This window comes from Molothrus aeneus, chromosome 4, assembly GCF_037042795.1.
Source record: "Molothrus aeneus isolate 106 chromosome 4, BPBGC_Maene_1.0, whole genome shotgun sequence".
NCBI classification, from domain to species: Eukaryota; Metazoa; Chordata; class Aves; order Passeriformes; family Icteridae; genus Molothrus; species Molothrus aeneus.
In genome coordinates this window covers 55,340,681-55,362,652 of record NC_089649.1, presented here as the reverse complement: position 1 = coordinate 55,362,652, position 21,972 = coordinate 55,340,681, and the positions used below count along the sequence as shown (strand labels likewise).

General features: G+C 37.5%; 1 protein-coding gene across 1 annotated transcript; it reads right to left on the bottom strand.

Annotated features, from left to right (window-relative positions):
* Positions 1-766: 766 nt before the first annotated feature.
* Positions 767-21,131, bottom strand: SEPSECS (Sep (O-phosphoserine) tRNA:Sec (selenocysteine) tRNA synthase). Its single transcript, XM_066549178.1, has 11 exons — positions 21,008-21,131; positions 19,474-19,628; positions 17,067-17,185; positions 16,821-16,979; positions 16,125-16,278; positions 12,613-12,715; positions 10,418-10,547; positions 10,200-10,291; positions 3,130-3,223; positions 2,431-2,521; positions 767-1,291 (listed from the first exon to the last, which is right to left on the bottom strand). Exons 1-11 carry the CDS (start codon positions 21,119-21,121, stop codon positions 1,042-1,044), a joined length of 1,461 nt encoding a protein of 486 aa, XP_066405275.1. The 5' UTR covers positions 21,122-21,131; the 3' UTR covers positions 767-1,041.
* Between the last annotated feature and the right edge of the window lie 841 nt (positions 21,132-21,972).

The following is a 21,972-nucleotide window of genomic DNA, read 5'->3' as shown; positions in this document are numbered from 1 at the left end:
CCTTTGTCTGAGGAACAGACTCTGAATCTATTGTTTGCTTAATGAATTCAAATCAGCAACTGCACAGATCCACAGAAGCAACAGTGCCAACGGCAGGAGACACTACAAAAATGGAAGTATATCTATTTCAACAACAGTGGACTAAAAATGCCAAAATACTCTCAGATCTCACTGGCTCTTAAAACTGCCTTACTCCTACGTGGTATTCCTCCTTTCCAGTGAGTTTTTGATCTGATCACCCTATCAAATCAGAAGAACAACAACAAAAAAACCAAAGCCAAATACCCCCAGTGACTGTACCTCTTCACTTCACAACTTCACAACCCCTGACATTCAGTATTAAAGCTCCTTTGGGCTGCTGAACTAAGCAAATGTTTTCAAGAGCTGAGTACTGACAGGATATGAGGTACTCTAGGTTCCTCTTTGCCACTGGAGGCTGACTAGTTCTAGGTAGTTCATGACAGGTGAGAACACCTGAAAAACATTACTATTCCAACTCTGTCATTTACCATGCAGTCTGAACACTGTATTTAGTAAGTGCTATCCTAACATTTGCATAAATCTTTGAAAAGAAATTAAAAGTGACACATTCATTTATGAAAAACAAAGTATTTTGAGAGCAGAGAAATGTTGCTTGGATGGTCTGTATCTAGGAGGGAATTCAGTCACTGCCACAGACAATACTGTTAAACAAAAACATGTGAATAAAGATACTGTGATTTGGTAAACACTGTCCAAATAGCCACACACAGATTGAAAGGCAAACTGTAAGTCTTTGAACATAAAGCTTTACTTTGGCAGATATTAAGTGCATTTTTCATACACTGCAAAATAATTTGTGTCTGGTCCCTTGTTCTTGGAGAGAGTATCACCTACTTTCTTACAGCTGAATTCCATCCAAATTTTTATTATTGTTTTCAATAAAAAGAACATAAGATCAAGAATAAATTTCTGCAGTGCAGATGCATAGTCCTATCCCAATACAAACCTGACATATTTCAGACAAAATCTTATCTTCCTGTGTTACTAAATCTGTATCTTCTAGTCTTCAAGTTGTTCTGTAGCTGCATTAGCATCACTGATTTCATTTATAGTTTTTTCTTGCTTTGCTTCTTTTCTAAAAGTCTTCAAACACTTGTCAAGTCTTTTCAGGAATACATCTACATCTTGCTTTTTAATTCCAATTGCTGAGGCAGCATTGAGGTAAGCACAAGGATAGTCATTTGTATGTGACATAAAGCCTTTAAAAGTGTAGTTATTCACAGTTTGTACAGACCCACAGGGAACAACCCTGAAACAAACAAACAAAATCACGATTCAGTTAAAGATGCCTTGACATTTTATGTGGTACTCTAGGTTGAACACAATTACAAAAGTTCCTATTGAAGTAGGGAGTTGCTATTCCTACCACTGATGCTCAATACCAGCATAACTTAAAATCTGTTGAAATGCCAGGTCAAACAGCATATATTACAAAATATTTACTTATGTAACAAAAGGGAAAACCTGAAACTTTCACATCAGGGAAAGATTTTGAAAGCTTTAACTTCAAAAATGTAAACTCAAAAAATTTCAGCCTAAAATGGTTAAAATTACAGGACCAGCCAAGGTTAGGGCAGGCAAATTAAAAAGTGCATCTAACCACAGTACATATAGATTTACTGTCATTCATCTGTGCAGGAAGTGGAATAATCCAGGCTAATGAAGCATACCTTCTGATGTGGAAACATTCAGCTCTGCTACAAAAAAATAACATTAAGGCTATGGCAGAAGTTAGCATGGCAGCAGTAATATGCAGATTAAGGAATGCTGCCAAAACAAATTTTTAAATCATTCTCTTCTTCTAAAAGGTTTAAACCAAAATCATTAAAGATTATTTGGCTTGCATTTCATTTTAACAGTGTCTCTAAGAATAAATTCAGCTCAGACTGGCTCAGATTATAGATTTTTAATTTTAAATTTTTTTTTGAACACAATTAGTTCCAGAAAGCAGAATTTTTTTCCATTTGACAAAAAGCTGTGTAGGATATTAAAAGCTTATTCTCTTGACAGCCAGCATAACCATATTTGTGCTGCAATAAACAAAACAAAGATCCTCCATTGTAGCTTACACCTATATTGTAAGATCAGACAACATCTGAAAAGTAAATGCAATCAAGGGATACTAGGGAATAGTGACACTAAATTAAATGGGCATAGATTATCTATTTAGGATACCAAAGTAGACATAGAAAGCCTCACTGCCAACTCAGGCAGGGAGACATGACTGCTCTATAACAGTGATGACAAAGGGTAATTACTCTCTAACTCATTAGGCTGCCTTCTGTAATCATGACACAATTGGTATAAAACACTTCACAGGATTTCCTACAATATATGCTAATACACCCCCCCCACTCCCCCAGTCTTTTAAATTCATAATATCCTTACCTAGCTCCAGAAACTTGTCTTGTGAAAAGCATAGATCCAAGCTGGGTAACAGCAGCATCATTAGTTTCATCTAGAGTCTTCAGTGACATGGCTAAAGTAACATAAGGTCAGGTTAAAACTGCTACAAAGCTACTTTTTCTCCAAAGAACTACCACAAATGACAAGTTGCTTTCCAACAGCAAGAATCTAGTCACATACTTGTGTTCACATACAAAGGAAAAAAAAAAAAAAGAAACACATAATTTTTAATTTTTCCACAAGCTGTCACAGATTACTTCCTGGTTAGACTGTATGCAGATTCTGCACAGGTGGGCAGTATTATTTTGGTGTTGAGCAGAATTTTTGGTTAAAACAAATACCCTGAGTAGGAATTCCATAATTTCTTTTACAACTAAGAGGATGAGTAATTATACCCTAATTTAATTTTAAATCTAATTTTTATGAAGTATTACTACATGCTAATATCTTCAGCCTGTCTTGAATTAATTTCTGTCAAATGAATATGTTGGACAGGAGCAAAATAATGGGTCCAAGTTGCTACACTACTTTTATAGTAGATAACCTTTTTAGTAACCTTATTGAATTATTATTCAATTGAGTAGAGTGTAGTGACGTTTAATATGTAGGAATGGTATGTGGAAATGCATTATGAATCCACAGTATATTAGATTTTTTTAAAGTTAAAACCCCAACAATTACCTAAGGAAATGGGATTATGTGGTGTGTCTAACAGTCTCTCATTGTGGTTATCTGCCAGCTTCTTCAGCTCACTTGAAAGATATGAAAACATCTCCTGAAAAAAAGATGCAATGTTTTTGTTATTAACTATCAAACAGAGAAAATAGCATCTATTTCACAAAACTGTTATGTCTCCTTTACATCCTACAGGTGCTCAGTTGATTCTCTTTTCATGTGTACCAAGTGAGTGGATCAGACAATTCTCTGAAATAATTCTATAAAGGAACAGCTCCATTTCCTGAGCACCATTCTTATCTCTCAAGCTGATACAAAAGTCTCTATCTGGTCTAATATATGTGCTTGGGATGTCACTCATTCTCTCTGTGGCCCTGAAACCTAGGGAGGTAAAAAGTTTTGAAGAGATTCCCACTGCAGAGCAGGTCTTACCCCACACTACTTTTCAAGAGCCTCCCCATGCCCTAGCCCCCTAAACCACTGAGAATGAACTGCTGCCATCACAGATGGCCACGTTTGGGCAAATTGCTCCTTACTTTGTCTTCTCTCCTTTAATACATTCCAGACTAAAAGCAGTATATCTTGCTACCATGTATCACACAACCACATTTCCCCCTAGTGCAGAGATTTCTTTTTCTGTATGATAATAAAAATCCAGTCTCTTAAAGAGACTATAAGTACACATTTGACTGTATTTTGTTTCACACAATATACACTCTCCTGAATACTCAGCTCTGTTGAGCAGTCTGTCCTTTCCCTAGGACCCCACTCCTGTTCAAGCTGACTATAAGAATACGGAAATGGAAATATCTGAATTTCTGCTATCACTTAATTGGATTGCACCTTTATTGTGAAAGTGTCATAAGACTGAGATTCATAAATACTTTGGCACAGATACAAGCCACACTGCACATAAAAGGCTGTTTCTCTTACTTCATCTGTATTTTATATCCTCCCTCTTCCCCTGTAATAAGCTCTGATAATTGCTCATGCTCTTCCTCAGTTTAATATATTCCTCTTCAGATATCAGCTCAAAACACTTATGGGCAGAGTGAGAATAAACACCATTCTTATTGTAAGCTTAGCATTTTTTCCATCCTTTTTAACGCTTAGTCTCTCATAAAAACTAGCAAAACCATACAGACACTGGGTAGCCTTTTTAAAAGATATTAAACACCAGGCTTCTCCTCTTTGAGGCCATAAAAATTGTCCTGCTTATCTGCTTCAGTGTGACTGCCTGTTTAAGCATCCTCATCAATTTCTGGACCTGACAAGTGATTTTTCATTCTTTAAATAGAATTACCTCTTCTGTTTGTAGAGCAGTATCCTGCTTTGACCTATGGACTCTGACAGATATAAATTACAGCTTGTGATCAACATTATGCTTTTGAACAGAACCTCCCCAAGGTCTTAGGAAACCAAATGAGGTTTGTGGTACCTAAGTTAGAAGAATGTTACAGCTGCTTTTCTTGAACCCCTGCAGGAAACCTTGCCTCCCTTCATGAGCAACTAAATGAACACAGCTCCCCACCTGTACTTCCTAATATCACAGAACAAATACAGATGGAGAGAAAAAAATACCCTCTTACTGTCTAAATGAATTAGGCTATTGACACAACTATCCACAAAAGCATAAAGCTTCTGTAATACTTGAAAAAACCAAAAAAAATTGAGAGGTATCTATGTTGAATTATCAAAATTGAAATCTGTGAAGAATCATTTTTATTTCTCAGAAATCAAGTGATTTTATGGTTTTAGTTCAGAGTTTATTTACGGTTCACTCACAGAAGCTGAAAAATATTCATGTTTCAAATGTTCAGACACTCTGGTCCCTCACTGTATTTAAGCACATTATTAATTTGTTACTTTCTATAATAAGCAGCACTAGCTTATTATGGAAAGCATAATAAGCATCACTAATATACTAGCCTTTTATTAGTATTTATTTTGAAATACAAATCATAAATTAATTTGTGCTCCCTCTGCTGGCTATTTACTTCTAAAACTGAAGCAAACTATTGTAGAAATACACAAATTGTGAGATAAATTCACATATAAATTCTCTGGAGATACTATTGCTGAAATTAGTACTGAGAAAAAATATACTGGAACAAGACCAATTTCCAAATAATTTTTGTGTGTTTTATCTAGGAAATTCTCTGATACATCTCTTAAAGTATTACTGAAAGGACTGCTGAAAGGAATACTGGAATTATTACTGAAAGTTGGTATAAAAAGTTACCCACTGCATAAATATGTTATATTTATTTAAATCTATTCAATGAAATTAGGTTACTAGATTTTTTTAAATCTAGTAACCTAACATACATAGGAATTTGTTAAAACAAAGGATAATGGAAAGATGGAAAAAAACCCCAAGTGTGTATTTTCATCAGTTTGACTAAAGCTACATGAACACAAATTCAAATTTTCCTGGTTTTATGAACAATATTTTGCATCTTTCTATTGGAAGCCCTCTAGACATTTTCTAGTTTCAAAAGTTTGTTGCAAAATAGATTAACTTCCTTTCCAAAAAAAAAGGATTAAAGCAATATTTTTGTGAGGTCAAATCTATAACCAACCTCCATTATAAAATATTTCTTATATATGGAAAATTTATAAGCACCCTAAGCAATTATATATAATTGAGCTCCTACATAATAGATTTTCTGTAGCAGGAAGTCAAGTTTTCTCCAAAGAAGCCAAATATTATGCTGAAGTTATACTGAACAACTCAAGCACTAAATGTCAGTTAAGTTTCATTATTAATTCACTCCTTTACCTTAGAAACTTATCAAAAAAACTCATTAGGCTAGACGAATGCTAAACTATGTGCCTTTCACTTCTGGTTCTTTGAGCACTTAAGCCAACAAAACACCTTAAAAAACAAAGAACAAGTCAGCAACACTGTCTGCATCAAACAGGCCAAATAACTCAACTTTTTGGATGAAACAGTCTACTTTCACATACATATACAAAAATATTTTCAAGAAGTGTTGTAACAATCATTAAAAATATCTGAATCATACTATATTTACACTATAAAACTATTTTTAATAGAACCTACACTAGTATAGGTGACTCTTCATTTGCTCCATTGTGATAGGCACTGTTCTTGCAAGCAAAAATAACATGAGGAAAACAAGTGAGGAAAAAGCCAACAACTCCAGAGAAAAAGAAAATGCAGGTACTGAATAAGCCATCAGTCCCATACCAGCTGACAAAGAGGTAATTGATGAAGGCAGGACAGTTTTTGTGCAGAGCTGAAACTATCCTAGCTGGCTCTAAGCACCCAGCTTGCTTACACCCTGAGTCTGTAACACTCTGCCTTCCTCCCTGTGTCACTGTCACCTGAAAAGACGAGATGTCCTCAGGGAATGGTCACAGAGCTGGGGATGGTGCAGAAGAGCACATTGCACAGGAGTCATTTTACAGCCTCTTCACCCTCCACACAGACTGCCAGCTCTCCTACACTTGCCTGACCCTGATCTGGTCCCACCTCACTTTGCAGCAGCAGCTGTTTTCTAATGCAGCCATCACACCTCCTGCTCTGAGCTGTGATCTGACCAGACCCCTGGTGCACCACCCCACCCAGCAGAGGGGCTGCAGGGCTGAGCATGGACACCCAGGAGGAGGCTCAGTTTCTTGAAATGCAGCCAAACACATGACAAATACACGTGTATGTGTGTGACACCTGCACATACTACACACCCTCCTAGGCAGATTCTCTTGCACTGCAAGAATTTTTGTTATGGATTTACACTAGAAAGTTTTAAAAACATGAAATTAATTACAGAACCTTGAAATCTGTATATCATCAGTATCTAACAAAGCGCCCAGTAAGCCTTGCCAATCTGATTTGGTAACACTAACATTCACATTTTTTTAAAGGTCTTTCTTAACAACAGCAATCAACACATTTTCCCTTCAGCACTTGTGAGACCTTCAGTTCAGACTCTGTGACCCACACTTTAACACAGGTTTTTAGTATGGAGGCCTCTCTGAAATTTCCATTTGTGCTTGGCATTTGTTTAATTACACACAATTTAAAACAGGTAATTTAAACTAATTTGCCTCCAGCTACTCTAAAGTTTGAATATGGTTACATATACCTCACATGAGGAAAATCCTCCAATAGTCTCATATTTGACATGCTACAGTGTAACAAGCCAACTAAGGAAAAAAAAAAGAGGAGTAACAAATGTCTACCTTGCTTTGAGAATAGCTGATTTTTTTACATTTTTAATGTCCCTCAATAAATGTCTTTCCTCTTCTTCCATTTTAAGTCGAGCAGCAATACAAACTCATACTGAACTATGCAAATAATTTATTCCAATCAGAACAACTACATCAATGATAACTCATGAAACATAAACCCAGTATTATACTGAATTGTAAAACCCAAACAACTTCCTCCCACTCAGTATGATTTTAAATATTTTAGATACATACTCCATAAGGACATAAAAATAACTCCAGTTTTACTCTCAAAGTATGCAGACAGATGGATACCAATATAAAAAGCTCTATCACATCCCACAGTAACACAGAAATGCATTTAAGAAAATGAGAATTATCTTGATTGTTAAGTCTAATGAGGAAATCCATAACTGCTGTAAACAAAACCATCACCTCTTCAATAATACTGGTATAATAATTAGTTAAGTGGATTAGAAGGACCATACTGGATAATAGCAGGTATTAAACCTGGCCTGTAGGGTTCTGAATGCAAACCCTGAACACAAAGCTCTTGTTCTCCATGAAATTTGAGATGATAACTAAGCCTGCTTATGCCATTACACAGTGCAACAACTATATTTACTTCACATGGCCTGGTTTAGACACACACATACATATATGAAAATAGCAACTTTTATGACCTAGAAATGTAAAATACAGGACATAACATAACCTGTACTGAGGCATCTAAAGTTGCTATAAAAATACAACCTTTACATTAAGTTCTTTAAGAGCAAAGATATTAACAAATTTGACTATGGACCAACCGTTATCTGCACTGCAAAAGGACTGAGAATCATCTACTGAGATTAGAAAACCACTGTTATAACCATCACATGAACATATAAAAAGGAATTCTGAAAAAGTCAGTACTTCTTCATATTACTACCTATAATCTCATACTCTTGGACAATTGCACACTCCACAATTCCCAGCCTGTCAAAAAAATCTCACTCCATGTATATCCCTTCCTGTATTAAATAGCTAATCTGTGTAGAATAAAAACTGGGCAGATTATTTAGTTGTTTGTGTGAGACTAATCTCTTTCTCAGTAATATTCTGGGCTTTCTGGCCTAAGCTCAAATAACCTGAAGTAACATCCATATGAATAAGGATCAGGTAAAAAGAGAAAGAAAAAAAAAATACCCCTGAAGTTTTTTATAGCTGATTTTTTTTTTGTGTGAGTAGGTGCAGCTGCACCAATATAGAAAGGAGTACTCAATGTCAAGCTATAAATAGTTCCCGCTGGAAGCTTAATAGCTCTGCCTCTGCTTCCTCAGAGCACAGGCAATAAACTACCACTATTGCACTTTTACAATTCAGGAACAAACAGATTTAAGCAAAAATGTTTCTCTTTCTACAGCAAATCCAATAAAAGAAACATATTTATGCCATATATAAGGCTCCGTTTATAGTGTATATTCTCATTTGAAATAAAAAGGCCTGAAGTTGTAAAAATATGATACTGTATTCACTTTAGAGTTCTACTTCCAAGAAAATTAGATGACTCAAAGTGTACAGCTATTCATTAAGACATTTATGAAAGAATTATTATTTATGACTCGGACAATATTTCTCATGCCCTTTATACATCAGCTACTGGTAGAAATCTAACAACAAAATCAGCTTCATAGAAAACAATAAATTCACTTGAGATTCTTCTGGACATAGCAGTAAAGGGGAAAAATGCAATTTGCTTTTAATGAACACACAAAACATAAATCAGAATACATACAACAGTCCAGAATAAAATGCTGCAGTAGAGGCAAAAGTAACTGCTTTCAGTGTTTCACAAGCTGGTTTCACTTCAGTTGCACAGATCACTTCTTAGTCATTGTAAGGCTGCTAAGTTGGTTTGGTTTTCTATAGCCTAGCTATTCCTATGGGACCTCAGTTCCAGTACAGAGTTTATGGATGCCCTTTAACCAGCTAGAAATAAGTCACAGCACCAAAAAATACTGCTCTGCCACATAATCAGAGACAGCAGCAAACTGTCAGCAGAAAACAACTGGAATATAGTTTTCAAATAGAATAATGAAACAGATAATGCATAGCTTAAAATTATTAATTTAATAGTACTTAATTCACAGCATTTCCTTATATGAAGACTCTATAAAAAGAATCTTCACGTAAAAAATCAGACGTATTAATTCCAGAACTAAGGATAACTCAAGATATACAATTTCCAACCTGACATGCACTGGATTTTTTGTGCAGTGCAATTATACCCAACTTAAAACCTATAGTCTGTGAAAAGCAGAGAAGAAACTAAGCTGTGTGTTTAGATGAATAACTAAAACGACAATATTCTTCTCTTTTTGTGGCAATGCACAGTATTTATAAGCCAACCAGAAGCTGTGATTCTCCAGAGAATGTGGCACACAAACATTTAATTAAGCACTATCACAGCACAAAGGCACAATAGGGACAAAAGAGGAAGAGCACAGACCCGGGGTTACTCTGGGTGTCCAATCTCCTGTCCTGGAAGCAGTGTGACCATGATAAAACAGTACAGTATTTCTCCATTTCAGTTTTTGTGGACAAAATCCTACTATATTATTCACATTTAGGAACAACAAACATGAATACTGTACAAGGTAGTACAGGCCCTCTGTTTAGCCTCCTGGATTGAACAAACAACAACATGGAAATCATGCTTACTCATGAGCACCATTTAGACAAGAAGTAATTGTATCACACTGACTTTCCCAGAGCTCTGGCTCAGATTAATTCAATGGCTTTCTAGACAGAAACTGGATTTACTACACAAAGCAGTTTTGCAACAAGACTTTGTTAACAGCTGACTTCAAGAAAATACTGCTTGCCAAAAAGCTTACCTTTCTCTCTTTCAGTAACTTTTTGTAGCCACTGGTTCCCAGAGACAGAAGTGTAATGAGGACATCTAAAGAAGGAGACGCAGATGCTCTTCCTGAAAAAAAAAAACCCCCAATGTACAGATTAAAGTGGCAAAAAAAAAAATTATGTGAAAGAAAGCTGATAATCGAGTTTTCTACAGCAATTCTGTATGGCTGAAATCAGCCCATGAACTAGTTACCTGGATACATTTTGCTGATCTCCTGAATGAAGGACTCGTTGAAGCCAGCAATGATAGCACCACCTACTGGAACCATAAAATTTTTGTCCAAGCTCTGAACAAAAGCATCTATTCTGCCAACTCGAGCACCCTTTATCAAAAAAGACAAAAAAAAAAAAATCCACAACATACATTAGAACTAAGGGAAATGGCATAGCATAATAACTATATAAAAGTATAGCTAAAATAAATATAATTCCTGAAACTCTCAGATACTGCATTTGTGATCAAAACATAAAAATCACAGCATTACCTCTTTTAGCACTGCTTACTATTAGTACCATTGTCTGCCTAACAGAGAACCTTACAAATTCCCATTTTGCTATGATTTAAAATATCAATTTTAGTTCCTGCAAGTCTAAGTGTGGCTCCATTTCAGCAACAATCAAAAAGAAATGCCTCAATGGGAATTATACAGTTAAAACTGTTCAATCCTGAACACTTCTTACAATTCTCACAATAAAAGGCTACAAGTTAATGTTTCATTAGCAAAGCTTTTTTCAATATATAAATTTTTTTATATAAAATTTTCAACATATATAAATTTGCATTAAACAAACAGGCTTATTACAGCATTCCTTCTTCTAAGGCTGCTTTCAAAAGCAAGATTCAAGTACCTTCTTATAGCAGATATTCCCCACATCTTTATACCAAACCACTCATATTTTCAAAGGAAAAAATGTAGATTCTGCAGTACACCTTCAATTTGAGTGGCATGTAACTATGAACTGTACAATTAAAAAGTATGAAGCATAAGAACCTGAAAAGTAGGTTAAACCCCATACATATCAAAGTATATGCAAATACACATATTTTTAAAACTACATACTAAATGTAAGAAGTAGAAACATAGTTAATACCTGTGGCAAACAGACAGAAAAAAAAGCAAAGCCAACTAAACCTCATTTATAAGTTCTATATTTTGATAGCTTAATGCACAGAAGACAGGAAAAACACTCCAAGTTTGTCAGCTTTTTGTTGGGAACATGAATGCCATTTGCTACCATTTGATTTAATTGACAGGAGAACACCAGAGGAAAAGCACAACATGAAATGGTAATAAAGTTTTGTAATAAAATGTAAAACAAATCAGAGCTCAAATATATACATTTGCATATGCAAGGAACAAACAACCTATTGAGTCTAGAAAAAACATCAAAACAAACACAGTAAAAATTGTATTTGTAGCATTATAGTCTGAACTGTTTATCATTAGAACATTTAATGCAGGAAAACCCAGCACTTCCACAGCCTCATTCATGTTAGTTTCTCACTAAACTTGAGCAAGTTAAATACAATAAACATGTACTAAGTACATTACAAATAAAGCATATAGCATTTTCTATTTCATAAACTCCCTCAGTCTTTCAAGATTTAGAAATGCCAACATGATGTTCTTTCACAATTGTACATTAAGCTGGTCTGTGTCCTGTAAGTAATGTCTTAGCAATCAGAAAAAAAGAAAAAAACAGCATATTTTACATTACTAATAGTTCAGGATCCTCTGGATCCTATTAAAATATAACCCCCTATTCTTTTGAATAGGTAACAGAAAAGAGAATAATGTACATACAATACAATGAGAAAAAATGCAAGAATTCTGCTTCATGACTGATCTTAGATATCAAGCAACATCCTCTTCAAGCTAAACAGCAACAGAACTTAAACTTTTTTGAGCATAACATTGAACTTAAATCAGTTTCCTCAGCCATTCTCTGTGCCAACAATATTTTAACAGTGACAACGTCTATCAAGCGCTGCTGTAGAATTCTGTACCTTCAATTAAAAATTTGCAACTCATTCTGTTGAAGGCTTCATTTCTATTCAAGTATGATCCATTATGTCACTTTTGGTCAACAACTTTAGGAATTATTTTAAGAAAGCTTATTAAGGCTATTTTTCCATTATAAAGACACATGAACATGCAAAAACCTAAATAAACTTAAGGTTACATAAAAAGCACGTAATAGAAATAACTACTATGCTTAAATTCTCTTTCTGTCTGTTGTGCTTTCCCTGAAAATTGTTCAAATGTCAGACATGCATGGGATTTCTCTCAAAGCTATGAAGCATCTGATAAAATTTGCTAGGTTGTCTACAACCACAAATTTACTTATACTTGCTAAAAAATATTATTGGAAATACACAGCTCCTACCTGCTGGATAAGATGCATACATTTTGAAGACTGAACTCCATATGCATTGTTGACAATATGTGGAATGTCATAATTAGCACAAATTACAGCCAGCTCCTCCAGCCTGTGAGCATAAAATCATAATTTAGAGAAGCATTGATTACTGTAGCTCAACTTACAAGTCAGACCATTAAAAGACTGAAAGGTCTACAAGGAAGTCAGAATGAGAAAAGTAACTCTTGATTAGTACCTCAAGGCAGTATTTGTCACCTTAAGCTAAAAAGTTAAGATGAAAATTCTATTGGCTTTTACATATCCTGCAAATTGTTGATCTAGTCTGACATTTTTCTTGCTTCACTTTAAGTTTTGTCTGCACAGCAGTTAATATATCCCAAACCATTAAGCTTTAGATACAAGCTATTTTTGTTGTTGTTGCTTTACTATTAACTGCATAGCTTTAGCTAGTCACTTTTTTTCTTTTCTCTATTATTCAACATGAAAAGTCTATAGTAGCTTCAACAGTGTCTTGGGAATCAAAAGCATGCTGTAACAGGAAGTTTTTATATTTTTCTGTTTATCTCAAAAGAACTAGTATTTTGATCCTTTGGCTGGAATTTCATGCTTCAGATAAACTGATTAAGAAAAAATAAATTCTTTAAAGGAATGGGAAGCCCTAAAATGTCTGAATATGGACATCAACAAATTGAAAATTTGTTCAGCTGTTTACTCTTCACTTGCCTTTAGAACCCCCTGAAATCTCAGTGAGCTCAACCTGGATTGATTAATCAGTCAAATTGAGGTTTATGTGAGCACACTGATCATTTTAAGTAAGATCCTTCAGCATTTTAAACATACTTATATGCAGTACCCTTTTCTGAAGCACTCCAATCATGCTATATTAAAAAAAAAAACTCGTGATTTTCCCCAAACTTTTGAATCTATTTTAGAAATATAATCTATTTGAAAAAATTAGACAATATAAAATAATTTAAAGTGATCATAAAGGTAATATTACTTTAAAAAAAAATCAGGAAACTCTGCTTCCAATGCATTTTTACTCTATCTCCTCCTGTACAGACTCTCACTGTTATTTACTGACATACATATAAAATGTGACAGAGTATGAAAACATTTTCCAAAAGGTGACATTCCTTTGCATTCTATTTCTATTACATTTTCTAGTGTTGTTCTGCAATGCAAAATTCTGCTGCAAGTGTCAAATTAATTTTTCCAAACATAAATTCTTAGGAAACCATCATTACCATATTATCCTGTAAAAAAATCAAAAGTACTTTATAATTAGGAAACACCAGCAATATAATGTACATATTGATCTTCTACAGTCAAGATAATTGTGAGGAACTGCATTTCCAATAATTTTTCACATTTATCAGCATAGAATTACAAAATATTCTGAGTTGGAAGGGACCCACAAGGATGATCGAGCATTGTCCAAATGCTTCTTGAACTCTGTCAGGCTTGGTGCTGTGACCCCTGCCCTGGGGAGCCTGTGCCAATGCCCAACCTCTGGGTGAGGAACCTTTTCCTGATATCCAACATAAACAAACCTCCCCCAGCTCAGCTTCTGCCCATTCCCTTGGGTCCTGTCACTGTCACCACACAGAAGAGATCAGTGCCTGCCCCTCCTCTTTCCCTTATGAGGAATTTGTAACTGCAATGAGGTCTCCACTCAGTCTCCTCCAGAGTGAACAGACCAAGGGACCTCAGCTGCTCCTCATGTGGCTTCCCCTCATTAATAGAATACTTGAGGAAATCTATTATGCAGGGCAAAGTTTTTGCCTTCTGACCTGCTGGTTCTTAATCAGACACATTCCTCACCCTCTAGAGAGACTCAAAGGAACACAGTTTCCCTCTTACAGGCTTCTTGTCAAGTGCAGGCACAGAATTTCACCAAACTAGAAACAGAGAGGGTGTACAGCTATGTACATCTTTCTCACCTTCTTAAAATTAAAGGAGCAGTAACCTATCTTCTACAAGTACTGAAAACAGAAAAGTCTTTTTTCCCTAAAAATATTCTATTGAACAATTAGATCCATTGTGCAATACAGAATGAGGATGCCACAGTTTGAAGAGAATGTGTTAGTATGCAAGGGAAGCAAACGATGCACATCACCTGTATGCACCTGCACCTGTTTCCAAGGCCTGGAATGCAGCATTGAAAATGCTACTAATCATACCATAAAAATAAAGCATTAACAGAAGTTGGCTACTGAAGTTCTTAATAGTCACAAATACAGAAGTATCTCCCACTTTATTCTTCCTTTCTTTCTCTCCTGTTTGTTAAAGTTCATGCAAAGAAAGCTTTGTTCTTTTTTTCTACTATTGAAAGTAAAAAGAGATTTCTGCTAAGTACACAGACCAACTGAAAAGGACACTTTCCCTTTGGTTCTCTTAAATACAGTAGTTTTACAAACTACTATATTTACAGTAGTTTTACAAACACCTTACAGCAACAGCAGGTAGAATACTGAGAAAGAGGGTTTATACACTAGAGAATTACCCCCATAGAGATTAATAGTACTTCAAAGGAAAGCCATAGGTATGGCAGCCATAAAACTAATAAAAATTTTAAAACACGGCCACCACAACTAAATAAAGCCTTACAAATGCAGATATTTAAAAACAGACATTTAAAATTGCACCCTCCAGAAATGCTGTCAGGGTTTTCCTTCCAATAGGAAGATGAAGGTTATGGCCTTCAATAGTTGACAGTTTCTTTTAAATAGAAAGTACATTCAAATCTCCCTATATCTGTGGTATATTATAACATAGTGCCACTACCTAATAATTCATCTCTTAGTTGTAGAGGACAAAACAATAGCAGCATGTCAAAAGGAGGAAGCAGATAAGGAGAAGATTCATTTACCCAAGCTATAAAACAACCATTCAGTTTTGATAGCTGTGATTTAAGTTAGCCAATAAATCTGCAAGTCAACTTCAAGCAATGTTCATAGTATTCTGGCAGAATTATATGGTTTTAACTCCCATTTTTTCCTCTAGCAACTAGGTTAACCTATGATAAATACTGGAGGACTTTTTAAGGTAGGAGAGGAGAGTGAAATATATTTTTACTTGCCACATTTTAGAGTCAATAACATTTCTTTCCTATGCTTGTGGAGGAGAATAGAAAAGGCAACAGTAACATCAAAAAAATGGCATTAGCTATGGAGCTACATTTCCTGGATTATGTTTCCATGAGAATCTACTTTTACTACTTCCATGAAATTTTATGAAAACCACGAGCAAAATGACATGAATTTCACCACAAGAGAGCAACATTAACCTCACTTACATAACAGAAGAAAAATCTTCTGTGTAATTCTCACTTTTCAAATATACTTTTCTGGAAGGGGATTAAAGAACCTTTACTAATTGTTGGCAGAAGCAATTTTAGGAAGATGGACGGTCAAAACATGGAGGTGTTGTTTGGGTTTTATTGTTGTTGTTGGGGGGTAAGGAGGATGTTTGTTTTAAGAGTAACAAATAACACACCTCTTACCAAGACTGCTTACCTGTCAGGTACCCTTGGAGCAAAGCAAGATGTTGTAGAATGCACACAAAGGATATTTTCAGCACCAAGAGCCTTGATTTTGGCCTCCACTGCTTCAAGGTCTGTCCGTAGCTCATCACCTTCTAATACATTTTCTATCACTACAGGCTCAAAACCTGATCAAAAAAAGCAAGAACTTGATATAACTCAACAAATCTGACTAATTGTGGGGGTTTAGTGACAGTATACATTTGAAAAACACATTGTGCTATTATTGTTTTAATAGATTCTAAGAGAAAAGGCTGTGCAAATCAGACAGATTGTCACCTTCTGATCACAATTCCTAGGACACTAGTCTTTGCAAAAATTTGAGAGAGAGATTTGAACCATGAGCTTTGGTTTTACATAACTCTAAGGACAGTAGATTAGGCATCTTATTCTGAGGGTGAACTGTAACTTCCTTAGTATTGTTCTCACTAGACTCCTTTATCCACCTCTGTACCACTGCACACACCTGCATTTTGCAAGGCATTAGGAAGACAGCATACACGTTTTAATTACATGTTGGAAATCAGGAGTGCACAAATAAAGCAGAACTACCATGCCTTAGGCCTTTTTTGTATCTTACTACAAGATATGAATTGATCACTCTGATAGAGGTAAGTTCCATATCTGTTGGAAGAACACACACAGTGTCATCAATCAGTTACATTCTTACCTGCAGTTATCATTGATTTGAAGCAAGATTTCTGGTCTATACGTGGCCAGATAATGTACTTTGCCTTTGGTCTCTTGTGCCTCAATGTTAAAAAACACAGAGTTAGACTCATGCCTGTTGCCATAGGAACCACAAAGCAACTGGTCACTGTCCGGACACCTGCATGTAAAAGCAAGTCAGACATTAACATGAAGAATCCACGATGTAACTTCACAAATGAGAGAGATTTTTCAAATTTACACCTACCAGCCAGTTTTATAACATCCAGAACTACTGAATTAGTAAGCTTGTTCAAAAGGCTTGAACCTGCAGCTTTGGGCTGTACTGCAGAAATATCACCTGACCTTCCAATTCCATGGATCAACCTAGACAAAAGAAGTTGAAAACACACATCAGGATTTTCATGTTTCAAAGCCATAAACCTTGCTGACTGAAGAGAATTCAACTTGATAAATAATTGTGGAAAACTTTGTACACATCAGTACCTGCCACAATCAATTCTATTTTAACAAAGTACACATATTTGTATGAAATTTTGGGGATTTTTTAACAGTAGATTAACAATGTTTCTGCATGTAAGTAAAAACTTTGAGAAGATCCACAGCAGCAACACCTTTAGCCTCTGGCAGGTTACCTTTTAAGTTTCCTTTTTTTCCTTTTTTCCTTTTCCCTTTAAGTTTCCTTTTAACACCTCAGCACTTCTTGATGTTTGTCAAAATAGCATTATAAATGCTGACATGTTCAGACACACAACTAAGGAAAACAAAAATTAGTTGTCTGTAGTGTAGGGTAGCATAGGCATAGTGGTATTATAGATACTCCCTTGGCAAATGCTTCATCTCCATAAGGCAAAGAAATAATACGTACAAAGTGATATACATGGATATATGTATCGCTTTGCCCATCTTACACATCTTCACTTCATCTATCATTTTGCTATTCAATGTTATCTATCTTGGAATAATATGTTTCTCTGAATTCTGTTTATAAATTACGGTTATAAACTGTGTTTGTAAATATTGAACATTATTTAGTTCAGGAGTGGAGGATCCTGAAGTAATTTATAGAATACAAGCTTACAGAATGAATTTACCCATGGCTGAAATGCAGCAGCTGCTCAAGTAAGCTAGTAACAGTATACACCTACTTATGGCTTTAATTCCTTTTTTTTGTCTTGGCAACAGAATAAAATGCAGCCCAATGAGTATATGATATTCAGAACTTCTTGGAGCATGATTTTACATCTTAAATTTATTTTCCTGTTTCAAGTGCTAAGTTGAAATCAACAAACACTTGATAATTAATTAAAACTTACATATAATACTCCACCCAAAATATTTTCTTCCCTGATTCCTGCTATATTCTTAATAGCTGTCTCATATCAGTACTTTTTATTTTGTGCACTTACGTACTGCTTCCTGAGAAGTAATCTTCCCTAAGACTGCCCCTTTATTATGCTAAAAGGAGAGACAGCTTGAAAACCATCTCCCTCTACCTCCATCACTCCCCAAGTCACCTGTAAAACTTATTGCAGAAATAAGTGGAGGGGAGGACACCTTGCTGTTGCTGACACTCACAGGAGAGGCAAGATGCCAGGTGACAGAGCTGCATTGGAACGGCAGCAGTGAGCACCAGTTCAGGCTCCCTCTGGCCAGGAGCCAGGAACAATTTCCCCAGCACTGTCCAAAAGCAGAACTTCCCCAGATATGCTCCCCTCCCCTACCATGCATATCCTAGCCGAGAGAGCTGCACACAAAACTAAAAAAGCCAAACTGATGTATCACTGGATTTCGACATGAATTTATCATGGCACTGAAGGGCTTATGAAAGCCATCAAGCCTAAGTAACTCAGCCTCCATGTGCTTACCAAGCTTACTAAATTTCTGGCCTCTAATATACTTTTGTGTTTATCTTTTGAGGAGAAACATCCTGGAACTTTCACTTTGATTCACTCCTGCTGGATAAAACATCACAGCAAGATACTCAGCACAGCACTCAACACACACAATACAAAAAAGGACATTCATAAGGAAATTAATGCAGAGCCTCTAAAAGTATACCATCCAACATATCCATTAAGTAAGTCTGAAGGGCTACAAGCTAATAAAAGTACTTTTTGTCTTTAGAGATCTCCTTACTTCATATAAAATCTATTATAGATGGACTGGGGTTTCATCTGCTTATCAACTAATCACATTATAAAGCTATTAACAAATATTAAAAAATACAAATAGCTGTTCACTGTCAATGTTCAATAATGGGTAGTTACAATGTTCAATGTACAGTAGTTTTTAATAATATACAGATGAAAAGCTGCACCTTGTTATAAAAGGCATGTAATGCATAGATTATTTTAAAACAGTAAGATCTCTTCCTATTTCTGCTTCCCTTGTAAAGGACAACTCCACAACTTCAGCTTCTACAAATTCAATGTACAGGACATAATCCCGACAAAACATTTTTACTTCATTCAAGACTTTCTATAGAGTTATTAATGAAAATTTAATATAGAAAGCTGTATCAATTCAATTATCACATTATATTATTTTTCTCAAATGCTACCAAGGTCTTAGATAAACAAACCACAATAAAATACACCATAGGAAAGCATTAATAATAACCTGAATAATTCAAAACAGTCAATAATTTGTACCTGTAATGCCTTCGGGCAACAAGACCTGATGCCACTCTTCCTTCCCTCTCACCAACACCACAGTTGCCCAGGAAGTTATTGCTATCCATTATAGCAAGTTCATGAAGAAACAATTCAATGGTGCTTTCATCCCATCCATCTTCAGGACATTTCCCCTTAATAATAACAATAATAAAAAAATATGAAATTTGGAAATGAAAAATTAACAAAACTTTATGCAACTTGTTTGATAATTGTTACCCTTCTTTCTCATGCTAAGCAGCAGTCTGTATTTTCATTATTCTCTTTTATATTATCTAATGTTATGAAGCTGTATTCAGAGAAAAGTTAAATAATGATTTTTCCATGTGTTAAATACAATTACATTAGCACATCCCGACATTAAAACAATCAGGATATCTTTTACCTTCAAGTGTTCTCTATGGTACACACAAAACCACTGCAGGGCATACATGTTAATTACTCCCTAAAAGACTAGAGATTATTTGATGTATTCCCTAGACATGATGTACAACTACAAGAATTCAACAGCGAAAACTGCACAAAAGGGAAGATATTCAGATATTAGAGAACCAAAAACATGAGCAGAAGGGAAATATAGTTTTAATGTAATACATCTTCCTATCTACACATATTACTTTCCAGTTAGTTATTATCTAATAGGGAAGGAAACCATTTCCAAAATATGTCAAAACCTGCAAGAAGAAACCTGCTCTTTCTTGTGCTCTTTACTGAATTAACAACTGCACCCATCTTTGCAAATTGCAGACAAGATTCTCAAAGCAGGGACCCATAAAACCGTGAAGATTTTTTATAGATCCAGAGGCTTTTTCACATGCCCCAGCAACAAAACAGCCAATTCAGTAAGTCTGATTAGTTTATCAAGTGCGGTATCAAAGTTAAGTAGGAAACAGTAGATGACTGTTTCCAACACTAGACTGAGGATGCTCAAGAACTGAAACATTTGCTAATTCAATGACAATGATTTTTATACGCTGGAGGGAATGAAATACATTGGTTTGGCACCGTACAAGTATCGCTTTTTATCTCATGCAACAATGTGCTAGTATCTCACTGTTTTTAAACATTTATTTAACTGTTCTCTGGGCCTTTCTCGGGAAACGCACAACCCAGGGCAGTAATTTTCTCTTCCTGCCAAACGCGGCCTTTCACTCTGGGACTCCGTCAGGTCCCTGCCGTGCCGGCAGCGGCTCTCGCGGGCCGGACTCGGCGGTGCCGCCGTGCCAGAGGGCAGAGTCCGTGACCCGGGCCGGCCTGCGCGCTCACGGCGCTGCGCGGGGCCGCCGCGACCAGCCCGGCTCGCGGGAGGTTTCCCTGCCCGACCCGGTTGCTCGGAGGGCCGACGGGCGGCTCGAGGCCGCTCTGCCCTCGCGAACCCCGGTGCGCGGAGGGCGGGGGGTCAGCTCTGCCCCACTGCGGACGGTGGTGGCAGAGATGGGGCTGCTCGGTGCTGCCCGGGCGGCGGTGCCCGCTCGGCCCCGGGGCGCAGGGCGGGGGGCGGCGGCCCCATTACCTGCTCCAGCAGCGCCCGCAGGCGCAGCTCGTGCGCACGGCGGCCCTGCGCCCCCTGGCGCACGTAGGCCGCCGTCACCAGCCGCTCGCTGCAGCCCTGGTTCTCCGCGTTCATGGCCGCGGCGCTCCCGACGCCGCCGCTCCCCCTCCGCGCCGAGCGGACCTCTGCGAGCAGAGTACTTCCCGCCGGGAAGGGGCGGGCGGGGGCGGTACGGTGCACGCCGCGCCGTGGAGCTCCGGGGCCCCGCCCCGCCGCCAGATCCGCGCAGCGGGCAGCGAGCGCTCCGCGGGGCCGCCCCCGTCCGGCCCCCTCGGGCCCTGCCCGGCCGCTGGGCGGGGCTGGGCTGGGCCGCCCCCGGCGCAGGTGCGGGGCCGCAGGGGAGCGGGTCCGAGCTTGGGCCTGTCACAGGCCGCGCCCCGCTGTGAGAGGCAGCTCGCCGGAACCCAGACCGCTGGGCTGGGCAGAGCCTGTTGGCGGGCTGGTTTTCCCGGCCTTGCTGAGTTTAACACTAGGCCGTTGAGAACAGCCGTGTACCTCCCTGCTGCTCCGCCGGGGCCAGGGCGTTCTCTGATCCTTGGGACCTGTCGGGGGGCACAAGTGGTTGTAGGACGATCCTCAGGGAATAGCAGCAGCCTGCTAGGGCTGCGGGCATAGCCCAAAACCGCATCACAAGGACAAAGACAAGTTACCCAGCGAGACCTAATTTTTTTTTTTTTTTTTTTTTTTTTTTTTTTTTTTAACACCAGCAGAGGATTTGCAGGCCAGGCTTTGCACCTTTGCTAGGAGCTGCCAGTAAGGCCTCAGCAGGTGGAAGCTTCCCTGGAGCACGGGCAGCCGGCCGCAGTCGCTGTGCTTTGCCCGGCAGGTTCCCATTTGCCTCCTTGAAATAACTAGTAGGGAGCGTAAAAAATTCAAGAGGCGCGTTAAGTACGTGGTGTGTTTGTTCCAATGTTTAATTATAACCA